General features: G+C 44.0%; 2 protein-coding genes across 9 annotated transcripts in view; one reads left to right on the top strand and one right to left on the bottom strand.

The window, feature by feature from the left end:
• The first annotated feature begins 547 nt into the window (after positions 1-547).
• dusp29 (dual specificity phosphatase 29) lies at positions 548-4,434 on the top strand. 2 transcript variants are annotated; one of them, XM_086196083.1, is made up of 4 exons: positions 548-900; positions 1,037-1,247; positions 1,317-1,540; positions 2,525-4,434. In XM_086196083.1, the coding sequence occupies exons 2-4, from the start codon at positions 1,075-1,077 to the stop codon at positions 2,737-2,739; spliced, it is 612 nt and encodes a 203-aa protein (XP_086052209.1). In that variant the 5' UTR covers positions 548-900; positions 1,037-1,074; the 3' UTR covers positions 2,740-4,434. The 2 variants fall into 2 exon arrangements, with proteins under 2 accessions (XP_086052209.1, XP_086052208.1); XM_086196082.1 differs by having other exon boundaries at positions 548-1,247.
• kat6b (K(lysine) acetyltransferase 6B) overlaps positions 4,165-16,135 on the bottom strand; it is a 26,860-nt gene continuing 14,889 nt past the window's right edge. For 6 of the 7 annotated variants that reach the window (XM_086196073.1, XM_086196074.1, XM_086196072.1 and 3 more), the window contains exons 8-17: positions 15,019-15,140; positions 13,480-13,592; positions 13,216-13,357; positions 12,910-13,071; positions 12,366-12,459; positions 10,654-10,885; positions 10,215-10,374; positions 9,535-9,804; positions 8,445-8,733; positions 4,165-8,333 (exon numbers count right to left, since the gene is read on the bottom strand). In XM_086196073.1, coding sequence (XP_086052199.1) covers positions 5,485-8,333; positions 8,445-8,733; positions 9,535-9,804; positions 10,215-10,374; positions 10,654-10,885; positions 12,366-12,459; positions 12,910-13,071; positions 13,216-13,357; positions 13,480-13,592; positions 15,019-15,140 — 4,433 coding nt within the window. In that variant the 3' untranslated portion in view covers positions 4,165-5,484. The remainder of the gene's footprint in view (positions 8,334-8,444; positions 8,734-9,534; positions 9,805-10,214; positions 10,375-10,653; positions 10,886-12,365; positions 12,460-12,909; positions 13,072-13,215; positions 13,358-13,479; positions 13,593-15,018; positions 15,141-16,135) is intronic. The other variant, XM_086196078.1, reaches the window with a different exon arrangement.

The following is a 16,135-nucleotide window of genomic DNA, read 5'->3' as shown; positions in this document are numbered from 1 at the left end:
AACGCTGAAGCCATCTTAATAAGAGATGCTCTCCAGAGCACGCTGGGAGAGAGAGAGAGAGAGAGAGAGAGAGAGAGAGAGAGAGAGAGAGAGAGGGGTGCTGTCAAAATAAAAGGAATAGGATATCATAGGTTTAATGATTTCACTGTCAGAATGAATGATGGCGGAAGAGGAAGATATGAGGGAAAAATAAAGGAGACTGATGGTGTGAAAACTCTGTCTGACATGTTAGCAGCTTCATCCAGCCGCCGCTCTGCAATACAGTCATCATCGCACTCTCACTTTGGGGGCTCGCATTTAGACGACTGAACGGGCCGTGCATATCATATTAACACGGAATCAAAGACACGTGCCATCTTATGAAAATCGTGTCTGTCTGACACATTTCACTTCTCTTTTGGCTCACAGAGGTTTCATCCTAAACTGATGTTGTGATGCAGAACTTACACGGTTTTTCCTCTGAAGATATGCAGAGAGGCTAAGAGGGACTGACACTATTTCGAGGAGTCGCTCATACGGCTGAGCTAAAGCTCCGAGTGCCCCTGTTCACTCCAGTGAATATGGATATCCTTTGGCAAGTGCAAAGTTTGAATAAGCACAGCTTCCTGCCAGCAGCGGAGATTAAAGTTGTGTGTTTAGAGGTGGATGACAGGGACTGGCTGGGTGGATGTTTTCCCCCAAAGGCGGAGAACGTGGCAGCTAAGGTCAGGGGCCCGCCACATCACAGCCCTAAAAATATCCTCTGCATTCGATGCTCGTCACAGAGGCAGTTATACAATCCTGCACCCCGGACTTGCCAGAATTAAACCTTACCATGTTCTGCCTTAAAGGACGACTTCACAACAAGCTGGCGGAATGATGAAAACAAAACTCTCAAGCAGGAAATTGAAGGACTTCTCGGTGAGTGAGGGGATGCATGTAGAAACAATGACCACAATCGTATTCTCCATGATTGTATTGGGAGGAACAAAAAGAGAGAAAAAAAAGAAAAGAAAAAAGAAGGAAAGCGAGTGAGGTATTTCTTTTTCCACTTAAGCTCATAAATCATGTGTGAAAGGAAGCCACGGTGAGAAAATGGCTTCTCTCAAGTCAAAGACTGGCACCAAGATAAATGTTGGAGAGGAATCCAGCGCGGTGGATGAGTATGTCACACCTGGAGGCTACGAGCTGGAGAAAATCCTCAACCGTGGAAGTGTGGCTTACACTCATGTCAACGAGGTCTGGCCTAATGTCTACATCGGGGACGAGTAAGTTAAAAACCTTTAATTAACGCAGTAATTTATCAAGAATTTGAATAATATTCATACTTCTCACAGGGAGACTGCAAAGGACAAGTATAATCTGAAGAAACTGGGTATCACGCACATCTTGAACGCAGCGGAGGGGACATGGAACAATGTGGACACCGGAGTCGGTTACTATAGCGACATGGACGTGGTCTATTACGGTGTGACGGCAGAGGACATCCCGACCTTTGACCTCAGCCAGTATTTTTTCTCTGCTTCCCGATTTATAGAAGAAACACTGAAGAACCCTCAGAGTAAGACAAGTTCACGGGATCAAAACTCGAAATCTCAACATTCCATTTTTGACCTTTTGAGTATCTAAAAAGGAGGAATGAATGATGGTGATGATAGGGAAACATATTCAGAATAATGAATAAAATCAAATGTCAAGTAATAAAATAAAGCTTTGCTTTCTAAAGAAGTGTTCTAAACCGACTGAGCGAAAATTCAAGATTTCTGGATATAAAGTAAAAAAGATAAGTCCATATCTCAGCAATATGTCACCTGTTAGGTGAGTATAGCATTTATGAAGTACATGTGGGTTTTAAATTTCAGTCTAGTCCTTTTGAGGAAAACAGTAACTCTCTCGCCTATAGACCTTTCGTGGTCTCCAGTCTTAATCATTTTTGAAACGCTGACGAGGGTGAGAAAGTCTCATTCGACCACAAAATAAATCGTATTTATCTGGGTTATTTCGGAAATAAAGAGTGGAATAAACAAGTTTTAGCAACATGCTAGCAGCGTTTTTCAGGTTTTAAGTTTCGTCATCATTTCGAAGGCGCACTGACCTGTGGCAAGATGCTTTTTTTTTCATCCTTCCTCCGAGCTCCAGTCCTCGCTTCCTGCACTGTAACCTCAGCTGACGGTGCACGAAACTCTTGCTAGCTAGCGACGCTGCTTTCAGGTACCAGAAGCTAGCCCGGAATTCCCAGTATGCGCATTATAATAGGTAAAAAAGAGGAGAGGATGTTTATGGAGGAAGCTAAGAGGAAGAGAAAAAAATGGGGCTGCTGCTCGTACGTCAGAATAATGCTAGCTGTTAGCATCTTCACTTGAACGCCTACACAATAAATCATGGTACAATCGTGCGGTACTCTGCCAATTCAGGAATGAACAAATAAGAACGACCAGAAATGACAAAGAAAATACATAATGCTGTTTTATATTGACAAAAAAAAAAAACAACGAAAAAGGTGTTATGTAACAATGTCCCGGTCATGTGATCAACGTATCTGCAGATAAACTGTTGGTGCACTGCGTGATGGGAAGAAGTCGCTCTGCCACGCTCTTCCTCGCCTACTTGATGATCTGTGAGGACATGACGGTGGTGGAAGCCATCGAACACGTGAAAACACGCAGGAGAATCATCCCCAACTGGGGCTTCCTCAAACAGCTGAGACAACTGGACATGCACCTGCAGGACAAGAGGACAGGACACGCAGAACAAAGCTGATCCTAGGACTTGGCTGAGTCACATGTCATCAGAGGCCAGTACAAGACCGGGCCAGTCTCAAGTCAAGACCAAGTCTAAATCAAGTCTGAGATATTTTGAGACAATTTCAGGTCAAGTCTCAGATTGTTCCAAGATAAATCGTGTCCAATCACAAATCATTTGTCCAAGTCAAGTCCAGTTCAAGGGTCATTTGTGATGAGTCCTGGTCAAGTCTAAATTTATTCTGGCTGTGTTTAAGACAAGTCATCTCTCGTTCCGACTCATCTGAGAGTCCAAGTCAGGTAACAAGTATCTAGACTTGAATTCTCAGGTCATTTGAGACAGGTTCAAGTCATTTGCTACAAGACTGAAGTCATTTGCTACAAGACTGAGTCAGGTCTCAGGTAATATGAAACAAGTCTCACATCCATCACAGCAAGTTACAAGTCATGTCTTTAGTCATTTAAGTCCAGCTCAAGTCAAGAATCATTAGAGTCTTAGTCATTAGAGTCCAGAGTCTACTTCAAGACAGAAATAATTTGAGACAAATCCAAGTCTTTTGAGAGTCCATGTCATGGTTACAGTCAAGTTGAAGTGATCTGAGACAGGCTCAGGTCTCGAGACATTTGCTGTTAGTCTGGAATCGCTCAAATGTAGTTTGAAACAGGTTTCATGTTTATCACAGCATGCTGCAAGTCAGGTCATGAGAGTTGAAAGTTGAAAGAAATCTCCAGTCTTTCTGGTTGGGTTTTCCGCCAAATCCAATCTAGAGACACAAGTCATGTGAAAGTCCAAGTCAGGTGGCAAGTGATCACTGACAAGTTCGACTCAAGTCTCAAATCATTCACAACAGGTCCGAGTCACCAGCCCCTCTAGTTAAGTCTCATGTCTCTCAGGAGCCACAGGTCAGGCATTAAATCAAGGCTCCTGTCATTGAAGACGTTTAGGAGTCAATAAACTCAGGAGTTAAGTCCCAGTCAAGTTCCAGGTCTCATGTCAAGTCCAAGTGAGGCGAGACATAACCAAGTTAAGTCTCAAGTCGGCGAGGGCAAGTGCAAGTCCTGGCACGGAAATAAGTGAAGTTAAACGTCCTTCTGACCTCTGAACGCTGTCACATGGTTGAAATGTTGCCCTTTGTAGACATTTACAATATTTGCTTTCTTTATTAATAACTGCGATCAAGTCTCTGTAAAGCAGAAGACCGGCGATTAAATATTCATGGAGTGTGTGTTTGGAGAGCCTGAGGGTTGCTGTCAATTGTTCAATATTTTTGGAAATTCTGTTTTTAAATCTCAAATCAAATCTTGGAGCACTTAGGCCCAAGCCCTCCTTTTATTTTATTTTAAAAAATACTTGCAAAAATACTGCAGAGAACTCAAATGCCTGGATTCCAACATTTCTCATTCTGAGAAATGTTAATGCTATTTTTTTTTAATTAAAGGAAGAACAAGCATGTTACATGGTCAATCATAATTTATTCTTATGCTAAAATGTACAACATTTTAAGTGACTGACAAAAGGAGAAAAGTCATAAATACAAGAATGTCGTCCTGTCTGGTTTTTGTGCACATAGCCAGGTATTTCCCCCCTAGTTCTTACCAGCAACTCTGTACAGGTACAAAGGCTACAAAAGAGCAATATAAACAAAAACACAAGTACAAGTTGCGAATTACATGCAATTCATTAGCTTAGTTTGGTCTATTCACAGGCTCTATTCTTCTACACTTCGGTAAAATATAAATCCAACATTTTATAAAGATAGAAAACAAATCTACAGATGGAATGAAAACGTAGCTTTAAAGGCATTATGTAAAATATCAACTTTGGACTAAATTTATATTTTCTTTATTGTTATTCATTGTTATAATCATTTAGTTCTTTTAAATTCCGCCACACTTCAGGACATTTTGAAATGTTTTAGAATTTTCAGGGTACAAACACTGAGATATGCTTTGTTACTTTGACAGAAATCAGTCTGCTTTATTAAACAGAAAGCTGCCTCAAGGAGATCTGTTACAAAAGACTTCAGAATTATACATACATAGCAATAAAACCTCTCAAACCCAACAGAAAACAGGACTAAGTTTACATTTTTTACATTATTAGAATTAACAAAATATAATTTCATCTTTCTCCCTGTGGAGGGAAACCTAATAAAGGCCAGATATCTTTAAAATGGCTTGCTATTAAGCACAACACTTGTACAGTACTACTCAATGCACTGTCACTAACAGAGACTGAAGCATGCTAGTTGTCACTTTACAAAATACGTACAATAATTTAAATATACAAAGGCATGAGTATAGTACAAACTAATTGTCAGCACTGTTAGACAGGTACACTGAACAGGTTCAAAAGCCACTAACTCCACTTGTAGCAGGCACATTAAATGGCTTCATTTGAGGCTGCTACACGACTGCAAGACCACTGATGAAATCTCTACCTCGGAGCTCTGAACCTGCCTGCTGTAAAGACACATCAGAGACATGAACACTAATTAAATAGATTTTCATCATAATGATGTAAGGCTTCCCATCTGGAGGAACAAAAATACTTTTTTTTTTCTTTTTTTTTTTTTTAAACATTAGCTTCAAAGTATACACACTGATGAAAATTTTTGCATTCTTTCCAAGTGCTGCTGCTGGTTTTTAAGTCATAAACAAAAAAACAAACAAAAAGAAAAAAGGACAACAAAACAAGGCCAGATCAGTGCATCTTTGAACAGCAAAATGCACGTGAGAAGAACCAGCTTAGTCCTGCGGTCGGTTACCGCCTGATGAAAGGCCCTTTCAGCGATTGCTTGGACATGCCCGTGTTCATGTAACCATGGTGACCAGCTGGAGTGTACACCATGTTGCCATGTGGTGGAGCCTGCATGGGCTGCTGGGGGTATGGCTGTGTTCCCATCATGCCCATCTGCATAGAGTACTGGGGTGACTGGTTCATATAGGCATGGTTTCCATGGTAGCCGCTGTTCATCATTGGCTGGCTCATGCTGTAGCCATTCATGCCATTGAGGGAGGGCATGTTCATGGAGTTGACATTGTAGGCTGGTGACGGCATGATGTTCACGCTCATATTCATGCGTGGCATGGCAGCCAACGTCCCGGATGGCGCCTGCATGGCCATAGTCTGCGGCGGCCGGGCGTACATCTGCTGCTGGTGGTGAGACAGTGGGGCAGACTTGGAGCGTGCTGAGATGTGACTCTTGGAGGCCATTTGGGACTGGATTCGCTGCGTTGGCGGGATGCCCATGTTACGCTGTAGCACCATGGGTGGCGGGGAGCTGAGATTAGGGGGAGGGGTCATGGTGGCCTGCACCTGTGGGTTGGGGTGTCGATGAGGGGTCTGGGACAAAGACACCAGGCTGGAGTGCTGCGATGACAGGGAAGGGGTGTTTGCATAAGATGTGATGGGGTGTGAGGCCGAGTGGTTGAAAGGCAGCGAGTGAGGGTGGTCAATGAACGTGTTGGTGAACTGCTGCAGCTTGGCCAGACTGAGGCCCGATGACTGCGGGTAGTGTCCACCACCATACTCCCCCTGGTGGTTGATCCTCTCATAAAGGGCAAAGTTTGGGTTGCCAGATTCAGGAATGTCTGCCAGTTGCATGGTGGTGGCAAAGTTGGTGGGGATGGCGCACTGTGCCATGGGCTCCTGCTGGCTGTGCTGACTGTGTTGATTGTGAAGGTTATGCTGACCATGCTGATTGTGCTGGCTGAGCTGATTGTGCTGCAGGTGGTGATTGTGGTGATGGCTATGCTGGCTGTGGGGATTGTGTTGACTGTGCTGGCTTAGCTGATTGTGTGGACCGTGCTGATTGTGTTGGCTGTGCTGATTGTGAGGGCCGTGCCTGCTGTGGGAGTTGTGTTGACTGTGTTGGCTGTGCTGGCTGTGCTGGCTGCGCTGGTTGTGACTGTGCTGGCTGTGCTGACTGTTGCTGGGAGGCCTCTCCACTACCACGCAGCCCTGTGGTGACTTGACGTTGCAGTGCGGTGGGGAGCTCAAGCTGTTCTGCTGAATCATCCCGCAGCTTCCAGGATTGACGGCAGCCATTTGCTGGCTCACAGCGCAGCTACTCTGGGCCAGGCCACTAGGGGGGATGCTGCCATAGGAGCAGCTGTTCTGGGAGGGGCCTGCCCCACAGATGCTACCTCCCATGGTGGAGTCGTAACTGCTGGGGTTCTCGTAGTTCTCGGTGGTGCTCTCAATGCTGCCCAGATCGCTGAAGCCACTGTCTACCACCTGCTGAGAATGATCTGACACAGACGGCACATCCATCATGGGGCTGGTCTCCATGTTGTGGAGAGAGGGCACAGAGATGGCACTATGGTCAGGGCTGATCTGAGTATAACCACTCTCCAGGATAGAGACAGCCGGGCTGTTAACTGAGCGTACGGACTGGCTGGGGTGGGACTGTGCAGAGGAAAGGGGACTGCTATGGTCTGACTGGGGGCAGTCATCCAGCGGGGTGAGCTGGGGGCTCTGGGCCACGTGGGCATAGGTCTGCAGGTTCCTGCAGGCTTCCTGGCTCTCCACACAGTCCTGGAAAACATTCTCGCGCTCACTCTCCTGCGTCAGAGACTGAACAGCTTGGGCTGTCTCCGAGTCAATCTCTGTGCAGATTGGGGGATCCTCCCTCAGCACGGGACTGAGGGCTGGCCTCTCTGCAGGCTGTGGAGGTGCACGATCAGCACAAGGACTGGGCGTGCTCTCCTCCTCTGACTCAGAGTCTACAGGGTTATCAGAGTCTACTGCAGCTCCTGAAGAGACTCCTTCTGCTGCAGGAGGTGGTGTTGCTACTTTCATGTCCTTCACTGTATCCTGAATGCTCTCTGCAGTGGTGGAGGGTTGTTCTTCACTGCACGGTACTGTAGGAACCTGTTGACTCAATGCAGAGTCATTGTCTTCTTTTGCATCTAAAAAAGATGGGGTGCATTCAGGTGTTTCTTTTAAACTCTGCTCTAACTCTGATTTACTGCTCTCAGGCTCTGCTGTCTTGCGGAGGCTATCATCTTCATCATCTGCATCCTGATCTTCTATCTGAGTTGTTTGCTCCTCCTCCTCCTCATCTTCCTCGTTGTCATTATCCAGCGATACAGCACGCTCTGTACTTTGCTCAACATCTTTGGACGGCGATTCCTGCTCATGTTCACTGTCTTGCTGGTCATCTTCCAGTGGTTCTGGGTAATCACTTCTGTCATCATGCCTGGGCGACACAGCAAGTGGAGAGGCAGCAGGTGAGCACACCGGAGAAGCCACGGGCGATCCCTCAGGGGAGCTTGACTTCTGGGAAAGATGGTCAGCGGGGCTTGGGACATCAGAGCTGAGCCTCTGTGATGTTATATCTGGACTAGCTGAGTGTCTGGCTGCCTTGCTGCCCTCAGCTGCCCTGACAATGTCGTGGTCCAGTTCCCCTCTCGCTTCCTCGCTCTGAATATGGTGCTGCTCTGCCTCCATGGGAGTTTCAGGAGGCGTGTAAAGGTTGAGCTTGAAACCCATTTTTCGCTCGTTCTTTAGCCTCCATTTAGGAGGACCCCGTTTCACTCCTTTGGGCCAGCCTTTCTTCCGTTTCATTGGACGAGGTCTGCTGGGTCTCTTAGAGAGGACATCAGCTCCTACAGATGAAAAAATGATGATAATTCTATTGCACTGCCAGATAAGTAGCACAATCTTCTATGTGAAATAATGCAATTTATAATAATTTCTAGGACAAGTGATGCAATTACCTTCATTCCAGTGTTCTAGATTGTCTTTCTTTGCATTTTTCATGAGCCTCGGGCGACCTCTCCGGCGTTTCAAAGGCATTTTCTGTGTCCTGCTCTCCAGGTCTTCCTCCTCTTCTTCCTCCATCTCACCCACTCTGCAGGTACGCTCCAGCAGGGGCATAGGACACTCATCCTCTGAGTTGTCAAATGGCTCGTGCAACACCTCTGTCGTCTCCGAAATGGTTTCTGTTGTCACGCTGCTGTTTATTCTCTTTCTTTTACGTCCTCTCTTTTTGAGCACAATGGTTCTCTGAAATACAGATGAAACAAAACTGAATAAAGCCTTCATCGGTGTAGTTCGGTAAAGACGGAAATCTAGGGCACTAGGTGGATGACCTCCATTTAGACCTTCGTGCTAAATGTAAAATGTCAAAACCACACTGAGACTAAATGTTTGAGCAATGCAGCCTGGTGTGGAAAACCACAAATGAGACCGGCAGAGTAAGCAGAACCCACAGTCTATATTTTACATTCTCCAGTTGTTTCCCAGCGGCTGCCTATGACACTCCAAAAAATCCTTCACAAGAAGAGTCTGAATCAATACTGTAACTAGAGCACTAAATAAACTCAAACAGCTACTGTTTTTATTGAAAATGTCTCCCTGACACCATGCGGCCGCCTGTAATATTATCTCCAGCACAAGGGGGCAGTGCCATATAGACAGAACAGATGTGAGAAGCATAAAGGAGGGCAGTAAATTAACCATGACCATTGACAATAGTACAAGGTTTAGCCTGCACAGTCTCGACACCAGCAGTGAAAACACAATCTATTATCTACAGCTGCAGGCACACAGGGAGGCTCCAGATGACAAGAGGAAGCTACTGAACCCTCCAGTGAATTCATGAATATTTATCAAACCTTGCTATCTCGCCCGAGTACACAACACGGCCCCTAATGAAGGAAAATATCTAATGATATACATTTAATTCCACTTTGTCCTAGAATAAAACTCCAGACGATCAATGAGATAATCCCGCTTGGGAAAACAGCAGACTGATGGTGATGCAAAAGAAGCATGATTCACATCCACACACACAATAAAAGTCACCTTTCTCTTGGCTGAAAGCATTGCATGGGCTTTTGTCAGGATGGGTGGTGAGCCGTCGGAGTCATCATCGTCGTCATCGGCTTCATCATCGCTCAGTTCCTCCGACTGCTGGATGCGCCGGGTCCAGGATGGTGCGGGGCGGCGCTCATATGTTCTGTAGGGAACCTTGCAGTGAACCTTCGTCAGAGATTGCCTGCTGCCGTGAATCATCATGAAACTCTCTCTCTCCTCCTTCTCCCAGCAACTGGCCTGTTCCTTTAGCCGCTCAGCCTGGTAATTAAACAGACAAGACGCATTATCTCGGGAAAACTGCAAGCACAACTCCAACATCTGAGCAATGAGGCTAATGGGAAAACAAGAGATGGGAATTAACATCATGACAAATGAATCACTGCAGGTTCCTCCTGGTAATAAGAGCAACATCCTGATTGGATGCTGGTCCATCATTTATGTTAAGCAACCCTCGAAAGATTGCATTTCATGGAGTATTCAGTACTATTAAGTATGTGGTGAACTGATTTAGAGCAATTTTGCACAACATTAGATGCCTGCTGACAGTGAGAATGCTTTGCCTGTTAATGGCCTCCTTTTGAACTCCCCAGCTAATCAAGCAAACATTTAGCATTGCAGGCAAGTGTAAACAAATAAATAGTGTCTCTTGATGGATCAATGAAACCTACATCCATCTCTGCCTCCCTCTCCTCCTCAGACAAGACGGCGTTGAGCGTCATGGAACGTGTCCAGCGCAGGGCGTCAGGGTCCACCTCGTTCTGACGTGGGTAAGCCCTCAGCCTCTCCGTGTGGCTCTGAATCAATCGCTCTCTTCGGATCAACACAATCCTTGGTAACAGACAGAAATACCCCCGAGTTGTTAATGTCCACGCCCAAGTGAAGCACTCCATCGACAGAAGGTGATGTGTGGTTAAATATGAGCACAAAGATGAGCTCTGTGGGACAGCAGGTGTTTGTGTCCTTGGGGGTGCTTAACCTGACTTACTTCTGTCAATATTCAGCTGCATTAATGGATACGCTGTTAAAAATACCCGCTGGCCTGGATAAGTCAGACAACACACAGAAGCGGCGGCACAGGCTGAAGGAGACCGCGGCTCGGAAACTGACCTGCCATCCTGTCTGTCAATCATGCCGAGCTGCTGGAGAGTAGCGGCGATGTCATGCGGACACATCCCAGTGGCCCTGCTTATTCCTTTAACACTGATGTGTTTATCTGGGTGCTTATAAAGGTACTCCAGTATGACACTTTTCCAATATGCCAGGTAGGATAAGCGACCCAGATCTGACAGCGGCTTCTCCGGGGAGCCGGCTTGTCCTTCTTGCCTGGTGAGAAGGTAACCTAAAAAGACACGATTCAAACAAAAACAAAATGCTTTAGTCAAGCCAGAGGGTTTTTTTCAGACTGCATCCCCCACCCCCTCTGTACTCATGTAAGAATGTGAAAACTGAACCCTGGTTGGGATTTCACCTTCAAATAATATAAAGAGAAACAGGGCAATCAGTTTTCCTCTCATTGGAACTCTGTCAGAGGCTATGATACATGCTGGCAAGGGCAACAAAGGAGGTTGAGAGAGGGGAGTAAAGAGGGAACAAAGGGACAGTGAAACAGAAAAGCAGCTGGATGTCATTGCTCTCAGGAGAGTACACTTAGGAGAGATAACGAGCAAGCAAAAACTCTAATACTAATATGTATCGGTGTGTAATTAGTTTCATAGCGGCCCTGTCAAGGGTCATCCATTATGAGCAGCATGAAATTAATTAATGCCTTTTAATGTGCACCCACAACTGAGAACCAAACAAACAAATCTAATCAGCCAACAGTGAACACATAATATTTCACTAATCATGAAAATATTCATCACTAAAAGTAAGAGCCTGTGATGTCAAACAATTAGTAATGCATATTCACATGTCTAAAAAGCAAGTGTATTATCATCAATAAAGCAAAATAAAAGAGCCACTCAGTCCTTTGAGTTATGATGTGAAAGGGTCCATTTTTCACTCTAAGCGCCCACTGATGCTCTCAAAGCTACCTGAGACAAACTGTTCCTCTAATACAATCCAATATATCAGAAAATCTGTTAATCTAAACAACTTCCAGCTCCAAAGCTACATTTTCCAATAAAGTCTTCAAAGAGCTCAGAACTCAGCTGTATTCAATCTCCCTTAATCCCTGTCTTTGTTATCAGCACACTCTCAATATCACAGATCCTCTCGCATCTCTGTGTCTCAATGGCTCCCAAAGTGAACAGGAAATCTTATGCTCCATTACCGCTCGCCCTCCCCACACTTGCTCCTTTCCCTTCCCTTCATCACACTAACTCGGCGAAGAAACAACTCTTGAAAATAAAATAGAAAAGCTGTAATGGGGGAAAAAAAAAAAAAAAACCTTGCCTGTCTAAACACAAAAATCCACTTTAGGCAAAACATTGTATGTGATGCATTTACTGGACTAACTAAAACACAAAAAAACAGCATCTAAACCCCATTACAAGCCACAGAGTTAGGAATTATTAGGAGTTAGGAACAAGGAGTTTTGCTAAAAAGGAAGCTCTTAAGATGACTCTTTGGTGAAATACTATTAGGCATCTACTAATGTATGCAGACAGAATTTAATGTTTCTTCCTCCTAATCTTCTGTGATTGCCTAAGCACTGTTCATGAACACTCTTGATTAGGCCACTTCAAAGACTTAACCAAATAACAACACCTTGCCACCAGCAACAAATTCACTCCTTAATCTGAAATTGTTTGTAAAGACCGAGAAAAAAAAAAAAAAAACTCAGTTCGGTGGTCTCAAAAAAGCATTAAGGAACTTACTGAAATCAATAAGGAACCTTCCAAATCCTTGCCTTTGGTACTGAGGCATGATCATTATGCAGGAGACATTGTACTTCTGCTGGCAAAGCTTTTCCTGAGGGAAGGAGAAACAGATCAAGTATGTCAGAGCTCTGCTGAAGCTGGCAATTTACTGCACCTGCCATTGTCCTTGTCTGAAGCTGTGCACATGTACATGCACGCCGCGCAGAGAGTGAAAAGGTTTCAATACAAAGTATCGCTCTGTGTGCGAATTAGGGCTGAACGATTACTTTAATCACTGGTTAATCTGTTAAATTATTTATTGTTTATTCTTTACAGTGTTGGAAAACAGGCAGAAATTGCACCGACAAATGTGGAAAGCAAGAATCAGCAGATTGTCATTTGACTTCATCATTATCTGACTCATTATTTCAGCAATACTACAAATGACATCAATGGACAAAAATGGGAAAATTACATGAGGGTCTCTGTGTATTAGTATAACCAGTCAAATATGATGTGCGGTATTGCTTCATTTCCCATATAATTACTGTGTAATTCTTACCTTTGAGAAATAGCCCACAAGATGACAGCCTTTCTCATCATTCTTTGTAAGTATGTAGAAGAGGAAAGGCTCCACATCATAATACAAGGTCTTGTGATCCAGGAAAAGCTTGGCTAACAGGCAGAGGTTTTGGCAGAATAGTTTGCTGACATTTCCATCAACCTAAACACGGAATAAAAAGAGCAAGAGGACACTGTTCAAACAGTCCCATTTTTTTCCCTCCTCCTTCTCCTCCTCCCAGAACCCATTCAGTGGAATCTCATGCAGCATACAGTTATTGCTTTATTGCTGTAAAAGGAAGCTGACCTCAAAGACGGAAAGGTCGTCTTTTCTGTAGATTTCATTGGCTGGCGGGTGGAACCAGCCACACTTCTTTGTGTGTCTCTGGAGAATGTTTTTGCTTCTCATGTACTTCAGACAGAACTCACACAGATAAAGCTTTTGTAATCTGACAGAGACAAAAGGGAGGGCTGCAGTTAGTACTGAAAGGTTTTTTAAGGGACATACGTATATCATTCATCTGTACTAATAAAGAAACTGGCATCATTTGTTGTGTAAAATAAACATCACCTTGAATATTCAGGCGGGTAAGGTGACGAGTACCACGTTTGAATTTCATACTTCCCAAATTCAATGACGGCTGGGCAACGTATGGAGTCTGTGTTCATCAGAGATCCAGTTCTCTGGGGGAAAAAAATGGGCACGAAGATGAATTTCGGGGAACAGATTTATCACCAGTCCATACAAATTGTCACAAAGTGATCTAAAAGATATTGTGATTCATATTGTAGTTCAGATGTCAATACAGACTTCCAGCGTTTTCTGCCACAACATTTTATAATGCTCTCCCTGAAAATCTGAAACATCCATGCATCCATCCATCCATCCATTTTCTATACCGTTTATCGGTTAAGGGTCGCAGGGGGGCTGGAGCCTACCCCAGCTGACATTGGGCGAGAGGCGGGATTCACCCTCAATGGGTTGCCAGTCCATCACAGGGCTATGAGGAACAATTAGGGGTTCAGTATCTTGCTCAAGGATACTTTGACATGGTCACCGGGGGAAAAGAGGATTGAACCAGCGCCCCTGCAGTTGCTAGACTGCCACTCTACCTCCAAGCCATGCCGCCTAATCTGAATTATCATTACCTTTAATCTCAAGTGCTACTTAAATACTGAAGAGTACATTTGAGCAGTTAAGATTTTAACCAAGATAAAAGAGAGACTTTTTTTTTTTTGCATTGCACAACTGCAGCTCCAATGGGTCACAACCATTAGGACGCTATTAGGACCTCCTGGGAGCTTTAGAGGGCTAAAAAAAAAGACATTATTTTCTGTGGTAATCAAGATTCTCTGGTGGAGGCGGTTGTAGCTTTGGATATCGGCTGAAAAGTTAGGCATTATGGTCCAGCATTAAAAAGCATGAAAATAACCCTTCAACGCATAACAAGGCTAGTGGATGAAAGGATAGTTTAACGCAATACTTCGCACAATAAATGTTTCTTGCCTTTCCATTACTAATAAATAGGTGTCTTGAGCTCACAGAGATATTTTTTCCCTCCTGTCTTACTTCTTTTTGACTCCTGAATGCAGAGAGCCAGTCATGTATAGTTAGCCTGAAGCTAACGGTGAGTTTTAAAATGTTCCATGTTACTTTGCAAATTCAAAGAGTACATTTAGCTTATCCTGAGACACCAGTCAATATATTAACTTTGTCACCCCTATCCATTACTTCAACAACTACTCTATGTTTCATATTAAACTATGAAGGTGAGAAAAGATGCCGAGCAACATAACAATCATTTTGTGACTCACAATGAAAAAAGAAGGAAAAAAACACACAGAAAGTGATTGCACTTCTATTTATACTTTGGTAAAACTATGAATGGCCTTGCTCTTTAAAATATATAATTTTACTAGTCGGAAGCGTCATCCAGTGATAGATGATAGATGTGTTTGAAAAACGTCCTAGTAATAGTATTGTATTACCTAAGTCAACCAACTATTTGAGATTGGACATGTCAATAAAGGCAGGACTGCAGATTCCTCATTTTATCTTAAAATTTCAGGTTGCTTTTAGGATGTTAAGCCATTTTCACGGTTTTATCACCTGTGCAGCAAGTTCCTGGACATGTGTAAATGTCTCAATGTCCTCCTCTGTGACGTGGTCTCTGGACATGGCTGCAAAATCAGCTCGGGCCTCCTGCTTCACTCGTAGCTCCCCGTTGTGGCCTGTTACAGGCACAATAACACAACATCAACACATCAACACCGGCTTGTTTCAAGCAGCCGTGGCTGAATAATCTCATAAATACATTCTATGCAAATTTGCTTATACTGTGAGTGCTGCTGCTGAGCCTGTTTGAGGCAGTGTCTCTGAGGAATTTCATAATGTATCATCTTTGCATGTTTATATGAAAATCCCTAATGTAATGAAGTGAAACTAAATCACTCTAATTGCGTAACCGCTTTCATGTGCTTAGTCATCCACCAAGACAGTTTCCCATGAATTAAGAAGCAGATGCAGTGAAGGGAGCAAGTGTTGACATGAAAAGCAGCTGATGTTGGAAAGCAGGCAGTAATTTTATGAAAGACATCAACAACATGACTTCACCACCAAAACAAAAACCCATTACAACTGGAAGTGATGTGTCATTAGCAAATAGATGGAAATGTGCCGCTAAGAAGGCAGTGCTTGTGAGGTAAATTTTTTGGAACTGCTTGAAACCTATATCCATTTTTTCCTGTGTTTTTTTTAAGCTATAACTTTACGCCAACAGACAGTGAAATGCAAGGGTTACTGCACTGGCTATAATCATCATGTCAGCTCTGAGTCACTTTGGGTGGGTGAAGCTCTGGGTTGTAGGTGTCTAATGACTGCTGGAAGTGAGGTGGAGTGGAGACAGTGATTTCAAGAGTGACGGTATGATGAAGAAGAGTACTGATGTGGTTAAAACCTCAGCTAGGGGGGTGATCACAATGTATGCACTACTGCAGAAGGTCAAGGACAGAGCAAGGAGCAACATGAGGGAGTTAGTGGGCCATGCACTATGACAAAAGCCAACGGGCGAGAGGATGGAAGCCACGTAAAAATCCGCAGCCAAGTCAAAACGCAATGAAGCTGGGTTAAGAAACTAAAAGGATTCAAATTAGGCAGAAGATTAGTCTGTTAGAATGTTGAGGGTGTCTTCTCAAAGAAAAGATTAGCTCTAGTTTGGAAAAAAATA

The sequence above is a fragment of the Aulostomus chinensis genome, chromosome 23, assembly GCF_037954235.1.
Source record: "Aulostomus chinensis isolate RoL2024-O1b breed Wild chromosome 23, RoL_Achi_v1.0, whole genome shotgun sequence".
NCBI lineage: Eukaryota > Metazoa > Chordata > Actinopteri > Syngnathiformes > Aulostomidae > Aulostomus > Aulostomus chinensis.
This window is presented reverse-complemented; position numbering and strand designations above follow the sequence as displayed.